Source organism: Doryrhamphus excisus, chromosome 6 (genome assembly GCF_030265055.1).
Source record: "Doryrhamphus excisus isolate RoL2022-K1 chromosome 6, RoL_Dexc_1.0, whole genome shotgun sequence".
In the NCBI taxonomy this organism is placed as follows: domain Eukaryota; kingdom Metazoa; phylum Chordata; class Actinopteri; order Syngnathiformes; family Syngnathidae; genus Doryrhamphus; species Doryrhamphus excisus.
Genome location: NC_080471.1, coordinates 9864780 through 9878048, shown reverse-complemented (window position 1 = coordinate 9878048; position 13269 = coordinate 9864780). Strand labels below are relative to the sequence as shown.

Genomic DNA, 13269 nt, shown 5'->3' with positions numbered 1-13269 from the left:
AACTAACATTCTGTTACAAACCCAGTCTGTGAAAATTGGAGCTCGGTGCCATCTGTGTTGGCAGCTCCATCACTGGCCGGGGCCTTCCCTGCGGCCGCACCACATGATTGACATACGAGCCTCGCCTTAGCCAAACACAGTGCCACCTCAACAAGCAAGTATCACAACAACAATGTCTACACAGCCGGGCATGGGAAACACAGCGACAATGTTTGCTGTTGGCTTAAAATAAGAGTCAGCACTGGAGTACAGAAGCCGGTTATTAGGAAGAAAATTGCTACAGAGGACGGAACTGCAAAATCCATCCAGAGTGGGACAATTAGGGTTCAGCCTTTCCAAAGGTCTGATCTACCTACTGATCGCCATTCTGGTCACAGAAACAATTTCTGTGCTTTTATGGACTTCTGTATGTAAAGATTGTGGTTACGGTTGCATGGCAAGCGTTGGGAATGAAAAATTTGGCTCTATGTGTGCATGCACTCAAGATAAAGCCAGGTTGAAACTGGACACCGGCATGGAAAAACAAGCCATGGGGAGCAACACTGGAGCTGTTTGTTAATCAGAAGAAAACCAGACTGTCTGCTTTGACAGTTGAGAGCAGATGTCCTCACTTGCCATCAGCCAACAAACTATTTACCTCCACGCATAATGAACTTATACATAAAATACATGAGGATTGGTAGTGCATGGATTTTTTCTGCTCAATTGAATCCATACAGCACAAGTAGATATGCACTTACCTGCTGACCCAATTGGCTGGGATGCCGTGCAGGGCGAAGAGGGTGAACTGAAGATGGTCTGTGGTTCCGGAAGCTTCTTTGCTGCTACGCCGCTCAGCTGTTTTGCCGTTAAGCAAGGGCGAGGTAAAGGAAGTAGAGGGGGCACAGAAGGAGCGCAGGTAGAGCTTGGCCAAGTCATAGACGGCCTGAGTTAGCAGCGCCATGCTCTCATCCACGGGACTGCCGTGACCTGTGGGGACAAGGTAATGGAAGGTCAAAAATGAATGGGGGTGCAGATGCATTTATGGATAGAATTGAGTTCCTGTGAGTGGCGAAACCACTTCTAAAATTCTAAAAAGCTCTAAAATGCCTGTTTTTGATATTGTAAACCTTTAAATTCCATTTTAACCATCAACTCCTGTCAAAGCATCTTTTCTATCTATCTATTCAACTTAACGTTACGACACCTAATTATTTCCAATTTACTATAAAGGGAAAAATTCTCAACACGAGGGGGAAGGAATGCTGAACATAAATAGGTGGGAATCTACCGTACTTCTTGCTGGAACATGCATTGAACAACTGAATCTGGGAAACATGCAAAGGGAATCTGCTTGCTCCTGTTGGTCTTCACCATAAAGAGCTACAATAAAATATTACTGTATTTACTGTCTCTACCATGTGTGAAGGCACAAAAGGTGAGACGTATTGTTTTGTGCAAAAACGTCATACCTAATTTCCACTAAAAGCTGTAGAAGGTTGTCATACAGTATATGCCAAGAAAGAACCCAGCTAAATGCAAATAAAAGGGTTGTTTCTTTTTGTCATTTATTTTACCGTGGAATGTTTTTCGAGTCATATTTGAAATGTTCTGAACCAAAGAATCCAGTCATCCTCAACACAAACACCATGCTTGTTTTCACTTTGAACTTGGCAGAGGTCTGAGCTCAACTGAGTGTCCCTCTAGTTGTTACGGCAAAAACTACATTCATACATTAATCTGAGTGTGGTGGTTACCATTTGACGTCTGTCCAGATGATGGGGATCCCATCTATGAGGAAAGAAAAATTACATTTTAGGAGCCTATATATCAATAAATGAACCTGTTTAAAGTGTGCATTTAAAGCCAACCTTGGGCGAACGTGTCCTTGGTAAGTTGACAGAATGTCGCAACCTTTTGATGGCCTCAGTGACAGCCGGAGTCTCCACTTCATCCAGAGCGCAGCAGAAGTTCTTCACTGTCTGTACCACCCGGTCCACAGTTTTGTACTGGGTACTCTGATGCCATAGATACACATTTGTTGTTTTGGGGTGGGGATTTGCAGTTGTTCACATGCACATGGATATATACCTAATGCTGTGGTTCTATGTACAATCATGGAAAAAATGATTAGACCAGCCCCGTTTCTTAAATTTCTTAATGCCGGGTACCACTACAACTATGGCACCTGGAGAATACAATGAACACGACGTGGAATGCACATGTACATTCACTGTACATGCTTTTTGCATGTACGACATCACAGGGTTGAAGAAGGTGGCATAGTTTGCAGCTGTGCTTTTCACTCCTTCTACAATATGATGAAAATTGTATTCAAATCAGTTCCAAAACAAAAACCTTGTGTTCAGATGTGGTGACATGTGTGACTTCTTACTCTTGTCATTAAATTGACTATCAAAATAAGCCCACTGGCCACAAAAAAACAGAAACTGCAAACTGCCAACATTCATTTTTGTGCAACTTCTCAAATATTAAAAACATTTTCCATTCTTCAGTTCCCCAACTTGCAGAGAGAACACATGTACCTCATTTTGGAGGCAGATGCTGACTTGGTTGTGATAGCCTTCCAAGTAGTCAGTCAGGCCTTGTCTGGAGATGGAGGCAAAGACAGAGGTGAGTATAATATTCTGTTGTATTCTAAACCTTGTCAGTGTTGGGCCTTCTTACCTGGTGGCAGTCTCCTTAAACGGACGCTCCACGTAGCTAAGGTGCTTCTCCAAATTTATGGTGCTGTTGTCGTCATCCAGCTGAGGGAGGCAAAAAAACAGAAAAGATTAACAGCCAAGCATGTTAAAAACAGACACGAGCATGATCAGGTTTGCAAAGGAGGATGAATAGGGAGGTGGGGAGAGGTTAAAGAGGATATCTTGGAGGAAATGGAAATGGCTTACAGTGCGAGCCAAGTCTTGTCTCATGGTGGAATGAGAGAGAAGCTGTAACGTGATCTCATTCTCCCACTTTCTGCAGTTCTGGACGTACTCGTGGCTGCCCAGGCTGTGTTTACTGCAACAAGTAAATATATAAATATATAAGATATTAACTTTTACCCCCCCAAAAAAAACTTACTTCTGTAGCACTTCCTCCCGACCGCAGACTTTGAGCAGGTAGCTGGAGAAGTCCACCTGGTTGAGGTCATCGTGGACCCAGCAGAGAGTCTGACTGATAAGGAGTTCCACTGGAGAGTTCACTGGATAGGGAAAGAACAGTGAATGACGGCACAAAGATGAAAAGGGTGCTTTTTTTTTTATTGTGCTGTAAAGCACAATATTGGTGCTTACAGTGCAGGAGTGGAACAGTATCACCAAGCATAGTCATATTTTTCAGTTAGAGTTCACCAAAATGAGTTCCCTCATTTAAAGTGTGTGACTGTATTGTGTGAAATCTCTAATGATTTTTAAATTCAGTTTTAATGTATAGAGCCGCACGGTGGCCTCGTAGTTAGCTTGTTGGCCAAGCAGTCAGAACATCTGGAAGATCTGGGTTTGAATCTCCATTAAGCATCTTTGTATGGAGTTTACATGTTCTCCGCATGCATGGGTATTCTCCCGCGACTCCGTGGTAATGCTAATACCTTCCTTATATGGCTCATAGTTCCCCTTTAACATTCAACAGGTCCCAAAAATGTGATGGATATTTGGCTTTCAGGTAAAATTTCATGATGAACCGAAAGTGAATGCATGTAATTGATGTGAACTCTAAACTTCTGAATGCAAATTTCCAACAGTTCAGTGTTTCAGTACTTTCTGTCCAGTCTCTGTATCTCCCCTGCAACGTGCTGATGACACACTGACACTCAAACCTCAGTCACCACTTCTAAGAACATCCTGTTTGAGGCTTCACAATGGTGAGGTACTCTCAATTTTGTTAGGTGTCATGATGTCAAAATGTAAGTGGCATAATTCTTTAAAAATAGTAAGAGCATACATTGTGAGGGTGTGAATAGACACTCCAACCTGCTAATCGTCATGCTGCTTTGAATGGCTCATATTTCAAATCAAACCTGTTCTCGGTTCAGGCATACTACAGCAGCGTGTTGTTGAAGGGAATTAGTGGAGTGGCAGGGATAGGCCATCAGGGTGGTTGGCACAAAAGGAAGCTTATTTTTGTTCTTTCGCTGCCGTGAAAGCAGCTGCTACTGTACCAGCTAATCACTGGCAAATGGATGCAATGATAAGATACAGTATGTCTCCTCCCAATAAGGCACTGCGGTTGAAGCTGACAAGTGTGTTAGTGGCGAGACGTTTAAAGAGACACCCTGGGATCCAGTAATAACAGCCCTCCGCCCACCAGAGGAATGGTGGTTATTTCTTTTTCACTACCCCACTTGGGTAAGGTTGGACACTGTTTTTATGCCTTGTGAATGTAAAGTACTGGATCCACCATGCATGGTAACTGTTCAATACAAGGGACCAAAGAGCAATAAAAATGCTATTTTGTTCCGCCGTAGAAGGTGAACTAAGGTGGAAAGGAAGTTAGGAAAGCGGGGAAGGAAGGAAGCTTCTTCATGCAGAGTCAGTGCACAGTGGATCAAGTCAGCCAGATGTAAGATGTGACAGCGCTGAGGCCCATGACTGGAAACACATTCGGCGTCAGCAGATTTGACAATATGATACACACACCCAGAAAACACACACAGGAGAATTTACAAGGTATTAGTGACAAAAGGCCAAGGAGTGAGTGAGTGTGAAGGGTCAGTAACTATCAGCTCTCAAGGGAAGGAAACTGATATTGTTAGAAGTCCTTGAGCTGAGGAGGAAACATGGCTCCTCGCCACTACGGGGGCATTTGTGCACAAGAGGAACTTCCCCAGTAAAAATGAAGTGGGCAGTGGGTGAAGAGTTTGGTTGCTGCAATAGTCGTTTCCTCCTTTAGCAATTTCTTATCTGGAAGTAGTCGCTCTTAAATGCAGAAAGACTTTTAAAAATTACAGACAAAATATCTTCTTTATGGGCTTCTTGTGTTTGCTGTATTATATTCTTTCTTCCGAGGAAGTTTCTTACCGTCACAGGTGAAGGTTACAGGCTGCTGAGAGTCAGAGATTTCAATGGACACCTTCACGGAGCAGCTGGTGTCCCCTCCAGGATCCCTCTGGGGGATGACAGGACTGAGGATGTAGCCAGGGTTGGTGGCCATGTCGCCATGAGGAAATTTGGAACGCAGGCTGAAAAAAAAAAAAAAAGTCACACGGCAGTCAGGATGCCATTCATGTTTTATTGCCAACTGTAGATAATACAGTAGCTACCCACTAGTCGCTTTTATACGTTCCAAGACCCTGACAGAGTGGCAAAAAACACAAATCACGGACGTACCCTAAAATGCCTATTTTTTTATACGATAAGTAGGCATGTCCAACAATATTGGCTGACTGATATTTTCGGCTTATACTGGCATAAAATATAGAGATAACTATAGTACACCATCTAACTACTACTGTGCGAATTATTTGTCTATATGTGCACTGCGATGTGTACCCTGCCTCTTTCTCAAAGTCAACTGGGATTGGCTCCAGCATAGACCCTCAGCCATGTTGAGGACAAGCAGCATAAAAAATGGATGGATGAATGGAATTATTCCAGAGTTTCATACATTGTTTGCTCTTGTATAGATGTTTGTGACACATAGAAATGTGCACTAATCAGCATATTTGGATTTGATTCTTATTTGTGAATTTATTAAGACTACCCTGACTTACTTGTTGATAGTAAGAGGACATGTTATTTTAGTGAACTATTGTTTGTCAATAAAAACCCCTGAATTACTGTATTATCTGAGGGCCTGTGAGGCTAAAGGCCTATGTTACCTTGCTACATCTTTGCAGAAGGCAACCACTTCCAGGTTCTGAGCATCTTCTTCTTCCAGGGCGGCATTCCTGACCAGGCCTTTTCCTTTCCCCTTGTCCTACCAAAGCCAAACACACACAAACACACACGGTGAATAATTACTAAACACAGAAGTAATGTTCTCCAAACATGAAAACCCCAGATGAGAATAAGCACTTCAGCCAAACAAGTGCTTGTCAACCTTTTAATCATAACAATTGTATCTTCATTTCATTAGCAGGAAACAAAAAGGCCCCCAGGCACACAGGAAGAGTTAAACACATCTAGGAAGTGTGTGAAAAAGTCACACACACACACCACTTGGATAAGAGACCTGTTACCAGGAACTCACTGTAACACTTTGTGCTTTTTAGGGGACTGTCTGATTTGAGGAATGCGCTTCCCGTAGCACAGGAAATGCAGAACGAAGAGGCTACACCCCTTGTGCGCCCAGCTTCTGAGCACTCTGCAAAAGTGCTCAGTCACGGCATTGGGAGTATGTGACTCTGACATCACTCCCAGCAAGGGGAGGGGGATGTGGAAGAAGAAGAGGGAGGAAAGAGAGAGGTCTGGTGAAATGTTTGGAATGTCGATGTAATAGTCCTTTCCTCCCATCAGAGACGTGAGAGCGTTTGAACACAAACCTCTTGTTGGACCCACAATGTCACAATGAAACAGAACTATGACAACAAATAGGCTTCCTGAAACAGCTGAATGTCAGGTCACACAGTTCATCGTGGCCATTGATTGGTATGCACGTCTCAGGAAAAGATTCAATTGCAGTGTTTCCAACTAGTACAGTATTTTTGTTTAATTTTGGAAATGCTAATTAGTATCACATAGTATTATATTGTGCATTTATTTTTCCCATTTGTTCCCACTTTAAATGTTATTTATGCAACGTGCCACTTAATTAAAAAAAACAAGCCATGAGTGGCAAAAGTTTAGCATGTGAAGCCTACAAGGGCGCCTCAACGCAGGAGTAATGCAAATGGCTTTCCAGCAAGGTATGACCTCATTCACAACAATGACGGCATAGAAGGCGAGCTATTAGGCTATTCAGCACTACTCATCACAAAGAGAGAACCAGTAGTCCAAGCAATGGTCACCTGAGACATATACACTCACTAAATAAAGCTGCAGAATTGTGAATGCACAATACTGCAGCTTAAATGCATAGTTTTACTAACTGTTTATAAACTACATTTGTAGACAGCATTGGGAAACAAACACATGGCATCAGAATACTTGTTGTCTCACCTAATTGTTAAATGGTAACAAGGTTAGTCCTGCAGATGGCAGTAAGGCACATAAACTAAATGGCAAATGCTGGTGCTGGTTGGTCGCTATCCTACTTGGCCTCAATGCAAGTGGAATCTAACAGCATGAAGTGGGAAAAAAATCTAAATCATCCGTAATACAGCAGACCCTGTAAGGTTGAACGCAATCTGTTCATAACTGTTCAACACACACAGAACACAGTTTTAATGATGAATGCGTTATTCATCATTCAAAGGTGAATCCCACTGCAGATGCTCTGTCGCTTTTCTCACTTTTTGCATTGTTGCTAAGTTATTTGAGAAATCTCCACGCCACAAGGGGTCGTGAGCTGACCTGACGTAACACCAGGAGACAGCAGGAATCTCAAACTCAGCATGTTTCTCCTGGGTGAGGGGGGCGGAGTTTGACACCAAACCACCTGCGTCTCTCAGCGAGGGAGGCCGACAGATGACGGGCATGCTTTCTGTCAGCCTTTGTAATGCTGATGAGGCTCAAAGTCGACAATTTTCACTATTTTATAAGATTAGTCCATCCATTAGTTTAAGATGGGGGGGGGGGCTTAAGTGAATATTATCATTGCACAAAACACACACACACACACACAAACACAATACAGTGAGACAGGCCTATCATTGTTTGGAGGTCATGTGATTCCCATGTTGACTAAATCCTTCTCTCCGTTTCATCAGTGTGATGTTCCACAGGAGCAAACTGAAGACAACAATGATGAAGAATAAGCAAGTCCTACTGATTCAAAATTCTATTCATAGTAACACTGCACATTGTTAAAATGAGAAGGATTGTGGTTTGACACAGTACTAGACCAAAGTCAGCAGAGTCTTTGCAAACACACCAATCGACTGTGCTTGTGGCGAGCTCTGCAGCCCGCTCATATCAGAGGAAGCAGTGATGCCGACAACAAATCAAATTCCTCTTTCGATTGGGAAGTGACTCCAATCATTTCCTGCAATACACATGTTGTGACTCAGTTGGAGCCCTTCCGTACTTACACACATGTTTTTTGAGTGAATTAGTGCAATCACAATTAGAAGTAGGGCAAAATGTAGTAATTGTGACGCATGAACACTCACGTGTTTTCCTGAGGCCTGCGTCACATGTGATCACTTTATACCTGTAAGTGCACGTGAATTTTGAAACATCAAATTTATTTGCATGGAATGAACTGAATTTCAAAACATTTCAGCAAAATGAAATGACATTTTAAGCTTTGTCTTTTGGTGAAATTAATTTCAAAACGTGCATTTTGCTGACATTTTTTTATTAAATAAAAAAACTATGAATTCAGTGTATTAGTGATGCTCCGATCAATCCGTCACCGATCAGCATCGGCCAATTTCCATGAAAAATCACATGATCAGCATATGCCGATATTTCAACAGCCATCACAAACGCTTGTACTACCGCAGCCTGCAGCAATCGTGTCATGGGATCGTCCTGCTCACACTTTCGTTTGTCTGCTGTGACCTGACAACACACGCCACAAAAACTCCTGCGGGATAGACCGTTAAAAATCTTTTTTTTTTTTTAAATACAGCATTTGAACACACTTGACAGACTATGGTGAGTAGTTGAAGGTATTGGCCGATTTCACTCATGGATGCTCGCCATTGGAATCTGTAACATAAAACCCTGATTGGAGCGTCCCTAGTGTCCATAAGAAGCTTTGGTAATAAAGAAAGAAATTAACTTTCATCTAAAAGAACCCCTGTGATTGGTGAGCAACCAGTCCAGAGTGTACCCGACCTCTCACTCAAAGTCAGCTGGGATAGGCTCCAGCATACCAACAACACTGGTGCATTCAGGAGTACACAGTGTATACTTATAGAAGTGTCTTCCAAAACGGTTTGTAGATTTCCTGACAATGACCGTGATATCTTTTAGGAGTCTGGTTTGCTGTTCATCTGTCACAATTCCTTCCTGTTCTCTGCTGGTAAACAAGGTCAAAGGTCAGGATAATCATAGTTTTCTCACTCAGGTGACTGACTGGAATCTGTACCACATGGACTAACTACACAACTTGGTCTGCTAAGTGCACTGCAGCACACTAAAGGTGCAATTAGAGCATCAAATAAAACATCAGAAGAGTCAGACATGCCTTTGTGCGGGATTCAGATAGTGTGCTACTGACTTGTGTCAAGGTGCACAACACTCACTGAAGCACGAAGCACAAATTGCACTCTGCCCAAGCAGATAAAATTCAGCTTGCAAGGAGGAGAGAAAGGCAGGCACAGGCTTGTTCAGTTTGCCAAAGCAAAATGCTTCACTGTGTTTGTGGTATCTTGTTGACTAGCTTCATTGGTTCCACAGCTTTTTTACATAACTGGGATGATGATGATGTTGAAAAATGATCACATGTCACAGGTCACATATTCACTGACGTTCAATGGTTGTGTTTTTCATTGCTTGGACACATTTCCCATCCAGCAGGGACCACTTTACAGGGCTGTAAACTTACTAAGCAGACAAGTCAATGACAAATAATCTTAAAAAGGTCATTTTAAGATGAAATGGGTGTAATGCATGTCTACTGTAATCCCTTGCTTATTGTGGTTAACTGGTTCCAGACCCGACCGTGACCAGTGAATTTCCACAAAGTCTTTATTTATAAAGTAGTAGTTAAGCATTAAAAACCTGTTTCCGACCTTCGTTTAACATTACAGAGCCCTCTCGCTTTACGCTCGTATTACCCAAACAGCAGACGTTCATTCATTTTATATGACGCTCAAGCCTCACTCGGGTCAGAGGTTATGCTGGATCCTATCCTGGTTGACTTCAGGCGAGAGGGACGCTAGTCAATCAGAGGGCACATATAGGGAACATTCACACTCACATTCATACCTACGGACAATTTGGAGTGGCCTATTAACCTAACATGCATGTTTTTCAATGTGTTGGAAGAAGCAGAGCACCCGGAGAAAACATGCAAATCAAAAGGAGATTTGAACGCAGATCCCCTGACTGTGTGGCCAACATGCTAACCACTTGTAGTCATTGTAGGCCTTGGGGCTATTCGGTTCACTCAAAGACAATTTTACATTACTTTTAAAACAATTATAATAACATTGTAATAATTTTGGGCTGGACAAACAAACTTCCTGATATAACTGAGTCACAAATAAATCAGGTAGATTTTGAAATGTTTTATGCTTTTAACCGTTAAACTTTTCTCCCACAAATTGGCTGCTACGAGTTATCATTGATGTGTAGTTATGTAAAGACACATGTAAAATACATTGCAGATTGCAGTAGATTATCTTTATTTATGCTTACGCTAAAACAGGGGTCTCAAACACGCGGCCCGCAGGCCAAATGTGGCCCGAAGGACACTAGTTTGAGGACCCCGCCTTGATATGAAAGTTTAATGTTAGTGCGGCCCGCGCAAGTTTGATATGGATGCTGTATGGTATCATGTACCCAGAAAAAAATATTACGTTTGATTAATGTTCATGTTAAAGGTTAAATAACTTTTAATAGTTATCCTCCCTATCTGTGTGGAAGTGGTAAGTTTTTGGCTATTGAAGTTTAAAGGAAATAATTTGAAGGCTACTGTTTAGGTCGCTAGCTCTTATTTTGTGCAGAAAAATAAAAATTAAGATATTTGAGAACAGTGGAATGTTTTATCAGAGCTTTTATTGTAGAAAATCGGAACCAAAGCACTGAAAAAGTTTGTATATTTTTCTGTTTTTAATAAATGCGTTGTTTTTTTTTGGAAAACCTGATGCGGCCCAGCCTTGCCCAGACCCTAGCTCCACTGGCCCCCAGGTAAATTGAGTTTGAGACCCTTGCGCTAAAACATCTACAATTGCCATGATGCATAGAATGCCTTACCACAAAGTCGGTCCAAAGTAGACTATCATCACGTTCTGACAAAAGTTATATGTAGTGATGATGTTTTCATCTGTCAAGTCTTAAATAAGTTTGATCAAATGTAGAATTTGAAAAAAAAAAGTCTCGTCAACACTGGGATGATAATTCTTTTTATTATTATTAATTAAACTAATCACACAGCCAATTAAAATGAACGCAATAATTTTGCCTGTTTCAATATATTGCCACATGCATACGTGTCTGTTTTCCTCGTCTCTCACCTCCAAACAGACAGGAAGAGAGATCACTCTATGCATCAGTTTTAGCACCTTGGTGCAGGAACGGGGTGAGTGTCTCTGACTCGGGGCGGGGCTGCTAGTATACACACACACAGTGCAGAAGAGTGCGTTGGAGTAGAAATTAAATTAGTAGCTTGAAATAAATGATCTTTTTCTGTATTTCCTTGAAAAGTAATATTAAAATCTAATTTTATGTCATTGCCCTGTCAAGCACTTCGTGTGTGGCTCTAATCCTACCTCATGTACATGTAAGTGTATTACCATTCACAGTAACAATGCCATAGTTCACAGTCTGACAGACTTTTGGCTGCCCTCAACCCGCGAGACAGATTGCCTCTAAATGACATAGTCATTTTTTAATCATGCAAGATCTAGATCTCCTGACACGCCTATAAACGAGCCATTTAAGACTTGTGCTTGCTTGCAATAAACATGTTTCCTTGAGGAGCGGGGTGGCGGTTGGATGTCGGGTCTTTAGAGTTAGAGTTGTAGCTTGGCATGGGTTAAGGCCACAAGAGTAGCCTTTGTTTTTATTAGGGATTCTTTTTAGGGATTATTGTGAACATTAAAGTGGCATTACTGACACCTAGTGACCAATGTACAATACTACATATCATTCATAGCGTCTTTGAACGTGTCTCCTGAATGCCTTGTATTTGTATTTTAGTTCACTTCGCCGTTTCGGCTAATATGCTTAATTTATGCAAAAATATGTGGGGCTGCAGTTATCAAATATTTTAGTGATCGACTAGTCTACTAATCGATTCGATTAATTCCGATTAATCAGAAAAAACATATTTTTGCTTGGTGAAAGAAATAATTCACAAGAAACATTTCAATAAGCAATGAACGACCAATTGGTAAATTATTTAGACAATAAAGCCTTTTATTTCTTAAATTAACATTGTGCATACTGCAACTGGTGGTTATTTTTTAGGGCTATACACAGTATACTGTACATACACAATTTGATAGTCCTTGACGGAGTCTAAGTAGTGTGAATGAAGCAAAAATTAAGTTGAAATAAAATGGGATATTACAAATGTTTCGGAAACGGGGTAAGTAGAACAAAATATAACAAACAGTCAGTAAAAAAAAAAAAGATTTAACAAACAGGACCACACGGTGCTCAAGTGGTTAACGCACAGGCCACACAGTCAAGAGATGGGGAAGACCTGGGTTCAACCTGGGTTCTCTGTGTGCCGTTTGCATGGTCTCCCTGTGCGTGGCGTGGGTTTTCTCTGTGTACTCCAGTTTCATGCATGCTAGGTTAATTGGCGACTCCAAATTGTCCATAGGGATGAATGTGAGTGTGAATGGTTGTTTGTCTATTTGTGCTCTGTGATTGGCTGGCGACTAGTCCAGGGTGTACCCCGAAAACAGCTGGGATAGGCTCCAGCATAACCCTGCAACCCCAGTGATGTGGCACAGGCAACAACTCTGATTATGGGACAATGTATTTTATTAGTATTAGTTAAACAGCATTTAAAAGTCTTTAAATTCATTTTTGAAATGTATTTTGAGCTTTACCACCCCCAAAAGATGCCATACACACTCAAACGTGACATTTACATTGCTTCAGTCCAATGTATCAAAGAGTTAGTCGGCATGGACATTCCAGATTATGGTTGCATGGTGACCGTCTTAAATATTTCTCATTCAATGCCCATGAAGTATTTGCTTAGCGACTAAATCCCAACGATCTAGGTTGAGATAATACAATCTACGGCTCGTTCAAACATGTTTGTGAGCACTTTTGAAAAAGAGTGTGGTACAGTGCGGTCAAATTAACTTTCTGATAAGAAACACACAGCATGGGCCAATAGTTGACTCTTGAAATGACCAATGGGGCTGGAATCATCTTGTGCAAATCTTACAACACTCCGTTAACGCACTAAAAATAGTACAGCACTTAAAAGCAGTCATGGCGCTCAAATACTGAAGAGCATTCTGCAGACAAAGATGCAACCACAAAATAACTCCCATTGCCAGACAAATGGCATATGGCAATTTCATCTTAAGGGAGGGAGAATTTGCTGCCA

The 13269-nt window shown here is 41.6% G+C and overlaps 1 protein-coding gene across 1 annotated transcript in view; it reads right to left on the bottom strand.

Moving 5' to 3' along the window:
• The window catches only part of pik3c2a (phosphatidylinositol-4-phosphate 3-kinase, catalytic subunit type 2 alpha), a 33787-nt gene that overhangs the window by 14474 nt on the left and 6044 nt on the right, over positions 1–13269 (bottom strand). Inside the window, exons 3-11 of the mRNA XM_058075559.1 lie at positions 5801–5898; positions 5001–5161; positions 3067–3187; positions 2892–3003; positions 2668–2747; positions 2526–2589; positions 1851–1997; positions 1737–1770; positions 741–969 (exon numbers count right to left, since the gene is read on the bottom strand). Of these exons, the coding sequence (XP_057931542.1) occupies positions 741–969; positions 1737–1770; positions 1851–1997; positions 2526–2589; positions 2668–2747; positions 2892–3003; positions 3067–3187; positions 5001–5161; positions 5801–5898 (1046 nt within the window). The remainder of the gene's footprint in view (positions 1–740; positions 970–1736; positions 1771–1850; positions 1998–2525; positions 2590–2667; positions 2748–2891; positions 3004–3066; positions 3188–5000; positions 5162–5800; positions 5899–13269) is intronic.